Source organism: Phoxinus phoxinus (assembly GCF_949152265.1).
Source record: "Phoxinus phoxinus genome assembly, chromosome: 19".
Taxonomy (NCBI): Eukaryota; Metazoa; Chordata; class Actinopteri; order Cypriniformes; family Leuciscidae; genus Phoxinus; species Phoxinus phoxinus.
The window spans coordinates 2,204,407-2,216,408 of record NC_136894.1 but is presented as its reverse complement, the minus strand read 5'-3'; the positions used below and the strand labels follow the sequence as shown (position 1 = coordinate 2,216,408).

The window sequence follows — 12,002 nt, the reverse complement described above, 5'->3', positions numbered from 1 at the left end:
GAGGGATGCCTGGTAAGCTACTAATTCTATATCTTCCCCTGACAAAGACAAAGTGCAGTCAGCAGAGTTCAGTCTGGGAGACGGGGAGAGGGAGCTTGTAGGACTAGTGTTGTGTTTAACAGAGCAAACCCACTCCTGCCTTCCTGTCCTCAAGCCTGATGCCTATCAGAGGCCGAAGTCTGACCACAGACAGTTATTAGCGTCTGGTTTGCTAAGCCTGAAAGATATTCGAAAAATTTTGTGATTACTTTTTTTGCGCCCATTAACCATAGACTTCTTTTTAAGGTCTGTCTACGAGCTAAAGCATGCAATAATGGGAAGGTTACCTAAATAAGTGAACAGTATTCATCTCATGTAAGTGTACATGTTCTTTAACACATTTTTCGCAAAAATAAATATACATTTCTTCAAACCTCACTATTAACTAGCTGCTTATTAGCATGCATATTACTAGGATTTTGGCTGTTTATTAGTACTTATAAAGTACATATTAATGCCTTATTCTGCATGACCATATTCTACATCCTTTAATAACCCAATACCTAAACTTAACAACTACCTTAACTATTAATAAGCAGTAAAAAATAGGAGTTTATTGATGCAAAAGTTGTAGTTAATATAGTTATTTAATAGTGAGAATTGAACCCTAATCTAAAGTGTGACCAAATTTCTTTATTTGCAAAACTTTTCTACTGGTAAAACCACATACCCTAACTTTCCGTAATTTTTTTAACTACACAATTTTAGTCCTGATTATACACTCGCTGTCATTTTTCACATGATTGACAATCACTATACGAGTTACCAAATATGTGGCCTATAAGATCACCAATGCCTAAAGACATTTAGCAGATTAAATATCTATACCTCTTTGCGATACACTTCCTGTAGTGTGAAATGTGTTTTGCCTAGAACGGTCGGTGACAACAGACAGTTATGTAGACTGAATAGACGACTTTGAAAGTTGTGTAGTGTATGGGTAGCATTAAAGGGATAATTCACCGAAAAGTTAAGTCAATTCATCACCCTTATGTCATTCTAAACTTGTTTGTACATCTGTAAAAACAAACAAAAGAGATATTTTGAAGAATGATGGAAACCAAACAGTTTGTTTCCATTGCCTTCCACTGTACGCACAATATTTGTTTTTATGAAAATGTCAATTTGTTTTCCACAGAAGAAAGATAGTCATAATATATAAAAAAAAAAATTGGTTGGGTAAATATCACTAAGCTCATAGCAAAACTCCTTTATGATGCAGCACTATAACAGCCGATAAGAAAAAAAATTAGGTTATACACTCCATAGGATCAGAAATAGAGAGCAAATCATTTTAAAAAATGCCATTTTTAGATAGAAAAGAAACCTTTTATCACTTTTTGCTACATCAAATCATGCCTGTTTAGGCATTGGTGTAAAATGTATTGCTTAAAGCCTGAAATCAGCTTTATGCACTTACAAATAAAAGCAATTACTTTTATCAAACACAAGTAGTACAAAGAAAAAATTTAAAAAAGACCATAATGACCGACTTTTACTGTTTTATCAAAAGCCTACTCAACAGTATAATTTGAAGTTGTATTATATAACATCTAAAACTATCATCAATCATCAAGGACATAGTCCGGACATTCGAGCGACCTGAACTCCGGTCTGAACAGAGAAAGACAAATCACAGCAAACAGTAGCTCAGTCCCACATTCACCTGAACCCTCCTAATCTGCAAAATAATGGCGCTCTTACACTGAGGTGCATCCTTGCCTGACGTGACGCCTTTTGTCTCCTCCTGTGTTGTGACAACACTTACATTTGTAAATTGCCCTCCTTGTACAGGATAAACATCTGATAGCCACAAGAGAAGGGGGTTGGGGAGCGTAACAAGCCTCTGGGACTTCCTCTAAACAAATGGAGAAATCTTTAGAAGGCTACTGTTTGTGTTTGCCAAAGACACGGCCAGGATACATGAGGCTCCTGTCAATGGCCTCCAGGCGCTATTCAACTATGGTAAAGTTGGCCAAAAGGGCGCTTCTGAGAAGGTCCGAGGGGAGAAGATCGCAACGCAAATGCTGCAGAGAGTAAATGTAGGTTAAAGTAGCTACAATATTGTATCAGAAACATGTAATACGATCCGCATTACACTATGCAACTGAACCTGGGCTTTGAACCAAAAGCATAATATTGCTGTGCACTGACGCTGTGCAGGCATCACTCAATGTGTGAACAATGTGGTCAGAAGCACTCTGTCAAAGCTGCTCGTTGGATTGGCAATTACTTAAAAAAAAAAAAAAAAAAAAGGAAGAATGAACGAAAAAAAAGAATGGCGGGGAGAAAAAACAGCAGATTAATCATGCTGTTAGCGATGAAGATGAAGACGTTGATTAATGCAGTTTGGCTTTTTAAACAAACAACTCCTGAGTGTGCGGTGTGCTCGGCATTACCCTTTAATTTAGAGAGGGTTGACTGGAGAAGTTTTGTTTTTGCAGCTTCTCTGCCCCCTTGTTCTTTACCCCCTTCTCCAGGGCTTTTTTCTCCCCTCTCCGACACCATATGGAGCAGGCCTTGCGGAAACAATCTGCTAAAAACAACAGGCCTGCACTCAACCATTCCCTCCTTTTTTAACACCATGCGAGAATAAATTGCTCCCTTATTGTGCGTTCTGCCAGTGGTCCGGGATCATTTTTGTGTTCTCGATCTAATTAGATTAGTTCGGTGCCGGTTCCGGGGTTACTGCAAGATGGTGCCACACGAGTGGAGGAATATCGGGCTAATTGGCAGGCGAATACGACCCGGGCATCGCCATTCGCGGGCAGGATCGCTCCTCTCTCATTACAGCCATTTTGCAACTATCTCAAAAGTCTGTAATAACTCAGCACACTGTATTCTTACAGGCAAATATTGGAGTCGAACTAGAGAGTCTCATTAGGCGCGCTCACGACCGTCACCTCTCAGTTCGTAAAGGCTCTGCTGTTTATCTAGCAGGCCTGAAATGCATATAGATGTGGAATTTCCATTGCATTTGCAACCGGTTCACGCTCACATGCTAATTCCACGTCTGAAAAAAACAGAATCACAAATGTATTACACTTTTACCTGCAAATAAAAACTTTTCTTAGTGGCATTATATTCCTCAAAAGTACCAAACTGGAGGTTGAGCATTATATGGCTGATTAAAGTGTTGCTGCATCAAACATTTCTATATGCACTGCAAACCCGAGAAAGAGGCGGAGGCGAATGATCAGACTTTTAAATGAACATTATGAAAACATTTGGCCGTCTGCCTCCCTCGGCACACTGGCACGCCATACATCACACAGGCACCTACTGGAGAACTATGCAGACCACTCAAATTCCCCCACCATAACTCAACCAAATTATACAAAGCAAGGTACAAGCAATAAGCATAAGCTTTAACTCACAGCATAAATCCATGTTTATACCCAAAAACGGGCATGCGAGTCAAAGAGATGGTCCAGCGCATAACAGCTGAGCCTATAAGGATATGAGCATAACTAATGGCTATACTGTATGGTTAGATGCAATTAAAAGTGGGCTGAGATCAAAAAGTCGTCATTTTGAAAATATAGGCTACTTTAGTGCAAACACACCACATACTGCTTAATGTGTAATATCAGTAAATCACAGTGAGGAATCATCGGCTGGAGTAAATAACACAGCCATGAATTAGCATTTATGGGTTTAGTCTAGGTCATACGCACGGGTTTAAACCAAATACACCAAGTTTTAAAGCAAATTAATACTAAATTAGCAAAATGGGGTTGGGCATTTATAAATATATGGGGTTGTGGAAATAGATCAAGTCGTGTTTGAAAGGAGAAGAATCTGCAGAGTAAATATTAATGTAATATTATGCTCATCCGCATCCCAATTATTCAAATTAATAAAATGTGAAAACGGTAAAAAAAAAAAAAAAAGTGCACTAAGAATTGCACAATTTTAAATTGAATATAAAGAATTATTTTCACTACAGCACATCAAAATTCAGAGAAAGACAGGTAATCATTTTTTTTTTGTTTTTTTTTAAAAGACTAACAAACGCATTACAACGCAGTAAGCCCCATCAGGGGCCCCTGGACCCCCATATTAGCACTGAGGGATCTCAGGTGACCCTTGACCTAGAAGCCTGTGTCGTAGTTCTGGGTGAAGGATCCATGGGGTTAATCTTGCCATTCAGCTTCACCCCCACGCCTAACACCAACCGAAACCATCAAGCACATTTTACCATCCCCGAGAGCAGGTTTTCCCCTGAAATCCAGACTGGAGAAGATGGCATGTGTTTAACATTACGCAAATCTGCTGAAACGGCAGGGCACACGAGAGAAACCTCTACTGTGGCAGCGTTCGCAAAGACAGGATCCCCTAATCACTGGCCGTTACAGGTCGTTTATTATAGATTTCAGCACAGGAGAAAACAGCCATCTATAACACACTCTCAGATTACCTCATTTAAGAAGGACGACTGCTCGCAACCCAGACCGCGGCCGCTTTTAGAAGTTCAGATTATTGCATTTCTACGTTCATTAGCTCGACCGAAAATCATGCGGTACAGAGCAAGCTGGCGGACCACTTTTAAAATCAAAATTAAAATTTCCCAACGTTTAATGCAATCATGACGATTTATGCTATAATTAAATAACTGAGGATCATAACTTTAAAACATAAAAACCAACTAATGCAAACAGTTTATTTTTGCTTTCGGGTGACACATTGGATATCCAACCATTTATAAGGATACATGCACGTACAAAAACAAACTGTTAGCTTTATCTATATCCTTATATGCATATTTTTATATGAGCAATGAAAAAAAAAGTCCAGCGTTCCACAAACACAGTGGCAGAGAAGAATACCAGACCACAGTATCACCTGGTCCACAAATGTACAACACAAAAAAGAAAATACTGCTTGTGTGGCCTCTTATTACCCTGGAGAAAACCCACATATATGCAAAAAAAAGTCAGGGAAAAGAAAGTCAGTAAATTCTGCTGTTCCACGTAATAAACGCCAAAGCAGGGGATGATGGCCTTACTGAAGATCAAAGCACTTTAACAGCTTGAGCTATCTAGCGGTCTAGATTACTGCCCTGAACTACAGGAAGACTGGGTTAAAAGTTACCATAAATAAGGTTTTAAGGCTACATCACCCTAACACAAAACCCCAAGACAAAAATTGCTGTTACGTGCTACATGAGTTGCATGGAAAACCACAATGCCACACAACGCCACAAATCCCTGCATTTTCATAACACACAATCGCACGTATACATACCTCTGTTAAGCATTGGGTTATAGCATTATCACACTCAAATCCAACAGGGAGGCAGGTATCAAAGCTGGCAGAGTATCCAAAGACCCTTCCCTGAGGAGCCCTCCGAGGTATCCTTTATTCCACATCCATTCTGGCCGGGGAATCATTCCATTTTTTTTCCCCACGGTGTTCACAAAGTTTTTTACTCGCTCTACGTGTGTCGCTTGTGAAATGCGCCGTCCCGTACTTCCTTTTCTCAGAAGACCTCACAGGTGCAGATGATCCTGGGTGCGAAGGGTGACCAAACCACACCGTTCTTCTCGATCACTGTAACAACAAAACCACACATGTTCAGGTGCACTGGGTAAACAGCAACTTTTCAGTCATTTTAAAGAAGCACACGCTTTAGCATTCACAGAATGAAATAACTTTAGAAATGAAGGATCTACCAAAAGACAACATGGACACCACAATACACGCAGAGAGAAATCCTGTGTCGTGTACTCAGGCAGTCTGACAGCAGGTTTCATGAATGGGAGCTCTGACAGTACGGGCCTTCTGGCCGACCAAATTGGAAACAGGAAAACAAACATTCTCAAGGAAAACTCCCCCGCCACCGTAACCCCTCCCCCCTACAAACCTTTTCTTCGACTCATTCTGTCCAACCTGTGTCAGGTTAGCAATAGTCAACCGCACCAGCCTCCAGACCACACAGATGGAGAACATTCAGCCACCGTGAGATGGGGAGAAAAAAAAGACGTAAAAAAGCTAAATGAAGACCTGTTTGCGAGGTAAAAGAACACACACCGTGATAGCAAGAAAGGAAAGAAAGAAAGAAAAAGGCTAAACTGACTCATCAGCGTTCCAGAGGATCGGCGGATGAACTAAACTCGGCACATCGGAATGGGGAGGAGGAGAGGAAGTGGGCAATGCTGGCTGGAAAACTTTCAGAAACTTTTTGATATGAAGCTGAGCACAGAGGCTTGAGGGATGAAGCTTGAAGCAAATTAATACTTTAACTTTAGTCTTAAAAAAAAAAAAAGGGCAGGGAAGCCAACTCATATGAAAAGCTAGCCTAACGGGAACCGCTAGCTTTTGAAAAACCACACCAACCAATAAAAGGTTTATCTTCACACATCACTTTATCTTGCATATGCAACAAAAAATGTCAGTTAATTCCTCAAAAAAAAAAAAAAAAGAGTTTTTGTCAATCAATGAGTAAGAATGAAGATTTAGGGGAACTTCGACTTCTTTTTCTTCGTTTGCAGTGCAACCTACTACTCTACTGGGAATACGAGAGTTTTCAGTCAGCAAACTTTACCAGATGTACGCTAACCACTAAAATATTACACGCCACATAATTAGCCTAACAAGTGATGTCAAACAGCTCTGACAGAGTCAGAGACCCAAACTATCTCTTATCTGTGGGAGTCGTTAAACACACTTCAGCTGCGTTTGTGACATGTAAGAAATAGCCATCAAAACGTAATATTCATAAATATATGTGGAAGCTAAACCTATATGTTTTTACAGGATAAAGGAGGTTGCTATGACACCACAGGTCAAAGGTCCTTAGGTTTCATTCCCACGCAGGGTGTGAGAAAAAGAGGTAAAGATTTCACTTAAATTCAAAGCAGTTAATTTGGATGACAAAAACAAGAGCTTAAATGTTAGATTCATAAACCAAACGCCCACACAAAAACACACTTTACTAGTTATTTCGCATCAAATCTATTCATGTTGCATGAAAGTTTAGTGAGAAAATCCATCACGATGGCAAGTCTTACAATATATCTGCTATAACTCACCATAACAAGTCTATAGCACACATCCAGAGCCATTTAGTGACTTCAAAACACTGCTAAAAACAGGATGAAAAGCATATGACGAGACAAGGGACGACCTCTGTGAACTGCGGCTCTTTTATTCTTGAAAATCCGGAGGAAAAAAAGACTAGCTATTCATATGCAGGCAACATCAAATATATGTTATAAAAGCTTTTAAGGGCACCAATTATCAGGAGCTGTCTCTTTGTAAACCTTGGCATTTCATCAGGCGACTACAAAAACAATATTCTAAAGTTTCCTGTCTCCCATGTTTGGAGATTTCTGACCACGAAAAACAAAACAAAAAGGAATTTCTATAAAGTCATTGATGCATCATTTCAAAACACTTGCCTGGCATAAAATACTGTGCCGTTCTTTACAATGCGAAGTATGAATTAACAACACACAATTTAAAAAAATTATAATTTTGAGTTTCACAATCACAAACGAAACTTATTCAGTCCATATAAGTTATTCAAAGTTTGTTTGTGTTCACTTTGGAGCAACAAAATATATGCAATAAACAACCAAGAAAAGAAAAAAAAGAGTAAACTTTTGTAGTCATCGACTACTTACAATGTGCAAACACTAGCGTGAGCCATTCTCTATCTCTGTCATAAAAAAAAAAAAAAAGTCCTCTACCATTTATTTTCTCTACAGGCTTCTTATTCAACGGCACCAACGCCACATGAATCTGGGACACAAGTGCAAATCTCGGTGCGGCAAGAAGTTAGCCCAAAAAGAAGTTGTGCAAACTCAGAAGCCACGAAGAACAAATGCAAGACCCCCACTGCTGCTTTCTCCCTCCACCAAGGCCCAAATTCATTTGTCAGCCGTAAAGTTCCTGACTATACAGCGCTGATCTATTGCCTCTCTCCAAAGAGCTCACAGATGTGGAGTCATTTACATTTCAAATACACCTCAAGCTTTTCAATCACTTCAAACGCGCCTTATCAGACAACTCATGTGGATCTTATTCTTCTGTGTGGACTGAGAACTGAATCTAGTAAACCGCTGAATGGATATTCGCATATTTACATGTATCACATGATGAACAAGGAATGAAATAATATTCCAAGCAGATGGAGATATTCTTTTTCTTCTGATCTCTAGACCGTTACACATGTAAAATGACAAAAAACTTAAAGAGATCGACCGAGAATGCTTTTTAATTTGTTAGAATTATTTTTACATGCTATATCCGTTACCTGCTAGTTTACCTGATAAAATATATTATTTAAAAACGACACGACAGTGCACTATATATTTTTTGCACTATTTATTGATGTCGAAGTGTGTTTTGTTTTGTATGCAAGGAGGGAGTGCAGAAATTATAGACTTTAAAAAGTGTTTTGTTCAGTTCAGTGCTGTTGATATAATTGTTAAAAACAGAAATATACCAATACATAAATATCGGTTATTGGGCACATCAACATGCAAATAATTGGTATCAGTAATAAAAATAAAATCAATATCGTCGATATTTTTGATGCACAAAAATACTATTTTCAAGTCCTCAAAGATTAAAAAAATAGTCATGCAACTGCAAAAGGAAAAAAAGTGCAGGGAAGCCAACTCATATGAAAATATATATAACAGAATTAAAGATAAAAGGTAGCACTTTACAGTGAGGTTTCATTAGTTATCATGAACTAAGAATGAACAATACTTCTACAGCATGTATTATTCTTAGTTAATGGCAATTTCAACATTTACTAATACATTATTAAAATCAAATATTGTATTTGTTAACATTTGGTAATGCACTGTGAACTAACATGAACAAACGATGACAAACAATAACTAACATTAACAAAGATGAATAAAAGCTTTAACAAATGTATTGCTCGTTGTTAGTTAATACATAATGTTACCAAATGAACATTGTTGTAAAGTGTTACCAGATAAAGTGATTGTGACTGCAGAAGCCTGATGACAGAGCTGAGATTCCCTGTTGACTGTATCTGAAACTATGTGTACAGTTGAGAGTTTCTCTAAATGATGAGCATGCACGGGCTTTGTCATTAAGAAACTTTTACCGACAAACCATTTCAAGACAGAAAAAGAGAGCATATCATTTCCAGACTGCCCGAGTGTGGCAACTTTCACAGTTTACAGGAAACAGCGCAACTCATCTACTGGAACCAACATGGGAATATGTATCATAACATATACAGGCTACGCTTCGGTACGGCACATTTAAGTGAAGTGTGGGTGATTTTATCAGTTCTAAGATAAATACTTGTTTCCACACACGTTAATGGCATATTCTAATGTGAAAGTGATTGTAAAACAAAATTAACTGGAAACATTACCACAGTTGCAGAACTGAGGAACGTCCAAACAATATCATAATCACACACAAAGTATAGGATATGAATACACACATAACTTAACATAACACAAACTGCATCACCTGTTAGCACATGCAGAAACTAAGAAATTATATTTTTTATTAAGAGATTTATTTTGTTAAGGAAAACTGTCTGGAAAAGTTTAAAAAACGTGAAGTTTGTGTCATGTTCTTACAATAAAGAGTGGTTTAAAACCACAAATAACAGTCTGGCTTCTACAACTTTCACTTAGGACTGACTTTATACTTGAAAAAAACAAAAATGTGACATTTATCGTGCTAATTATCAAATGATATGAAAGATATCGTGATATATCGCCCGGCTCTAGTTGCAGAACTGTGGAATATCCAAACTATTCACATTCTCATATCACACAATAATGTATAGTATATGAATACACACTTAACTAGAATACATATTAAGTGTGTATCTATTGTCTGTACTGACTCAAAAAAAAAAGTTTATATTGATGGATAACATCAACAAGAAAAGGACTGCTGTACATGCCAAGACAAAATGTACAATTTCTATATACATGCCTTCGTTTTAGAGGGTAGAAAGAGTTATTTAAATTCCTTGAAAAGTTTTTAGATAAGCTCCATCACGCCACAAGAAACTTTGTGAACTACAGCCTCCCCCACACACACACCTAAGTGTGAAAGTTCTCCACAAAACAAATATAAAGTTGTTCCATTAGTTATCAATTCACAAAGAAGCACACATCCAAATGAGAAATACTCTACCGCTATTCATAAACTTTAGCTGCTCGTCTCCATAGCCTCGAAGGACGCAATGAAACAACAGAAAGACGTCTTTTCGCAACCTGGCTTCGAATAAAACCGCAAAAATAGCGATAAAAGCCCCGTTACGATCCGTAGTCTGTCATGTAAACAACCTGTGCCTCTTTGTGTGTGGAAAATATAACATTCAGTGCGTTGCCATGCCTACGCGTTTCTTATCGTACATCATCAGATACGGAAAGTTTTCGAAGTTTGTGTGGAAAGCGCCATTCAGCATCATTTACGCAAAAACAGTAGCCTACACACCAATGAAACTTTCTATAACTTTACTCAGGATCCGTGTAGCTACTTGCGACGCATAAACAATGCAAATAAAAGGCGCCTCGCGGCTTAAACGTACAAGAGAAATTGCTACATTGTGGATATTATGTTGCGCAAAACGCATTGCAACACAGAATGGCTGAAAAGAAATGGGAAGGAAAAAGTAATCTTTTCTCTCAACTACTGGGAGATACAATGTAACAAGTCGCCGATTTCAATTTGCAATTTAGCCTCAAAATTCGAAATCCGAAGAGCCGAGCTCTTATTTTCGTTACAAAGTAGCACTCAACTGATTCATCATTCTCTACATTACATAACATTCATCAGGAACTACAGCTAAAACCACATCGTTCTTCATTGATTCGCTTTCTCCTTACCTGTTGATTAAATTGCAATAGTCTTTGCAGTCTGAAAGATGGTGGAGCTTTGGCGTGAGCCATGAAGCGTCTTTGTGTTGTTTGTTTGTTGATCTCGGGGAATGATTTCTTTTTTATGGGGATGTAAGATTGCGAATTGCTCCTGAACACGTGAAATCTTAGGGAGACTGTGTTTAATAGTAAAAACGCCTGAGTCTGGGGTGGAAGAAAGGAGGTTGGTTTTTGCAGTGATCTCAGTTCTTTATCAGAAATGTTATCGCTTGTCAGGACCTCAGACTCCAAGCATTACGTCAGTTTCAAGACACCAACACTATTAATATCAAGAAGCCCTTGCGGAGGAAAGCGCCACCCTAGAGCGCGCGCTCTTAAAGGGACAGTGACCACTGTAAAACTCCAGCAGCAGCACTGAGATCTGATGCAGAAACACTGAGATCTGATGAAGAAACACTGAGATCTGATGCAGAAACACTGAGATCTGATGCAGAAACACTGAGATCTGATGAGAAACACTGAGATCTGATGAAGAAACGCTGAGATCTGATGCAGAAACACTGAGATCTGATGAAGAAACACTGAGATCTGATGCAGAAACACTGAGATCTGATGCAGAAACACTGAGATCTGATGAGAAACACTGAGATCTGATGAAGAAACGCTGAGATCTGATGCAGAAACACTGAGATCTGATGAAGAAACACTGAGATATGATGATAAACACTGAGATCTGATGCAGAAACACTGAGATCTGATGAAGAAACACTGAGATATGATGATAAACACTGAGATCTGATGCAGAAACACTGATATCTGATGAAGAAACACTGTGATCTGATGTAGAAACACTGAGATATGATGATAAACACTGAGATCTGATGCAGAAACACTGAGATCTGATGCAGAAACACTGAGATCTGATGAGAAACACTGAGATATGATGAAGAAACACTGAGATCTGATGAGAAACACTGAGATCTGATGAAGAAACACTGAGATCTGATGCAGAAACACTGAGATCTGATGAGAAACACTGAGATCTGATGAAGAAACACTGAGATCTGATGAAGAAACACTGAGATCTGATGAAGAAACACTGAGATCTGATGAAGAAACACTGAGATC

General features: G+C 38.6%; 1 protein-coding gene across 3 annotated transcripts in view; it reads right to left on the bottom strand.

Moving 5' to 3' along the window:
- Positions 1-11,198, bottom strand: part of trps1 (trichorhinophalangeal syndrome I) — a 112,284-nt gene extending 101,086 nt beyond the window's left edge. The window contains exons 1-2 of one of the 3 annotated variants that reach the window (XM_079591278.1): positions 10,884-11,198; positions 5,287-5,592 (exon numbers count right to left, since the gene is read on the bottom strand). In XM_079591278.1, the coding sequence (XP_079447404.1) occupies positions 5,287-5,299 (13 nt within the window). In that variant the 5' untranslated portion in view covers positions 5,300-5,592; positions 10,884-11,198. Of the gene's footprint in view, positions 1-5,286; positions 5,593-5,714; positions 5,818-10,188; positions 10,316-10,883 lie in introns of those variants that run through there. The other 2 variants (XM_079591279.1, XM_079591280.1) reach the window with 2 other exon arrangements.
- Positions 11,199-12,002: the final 804 nt, after the last annotated feature.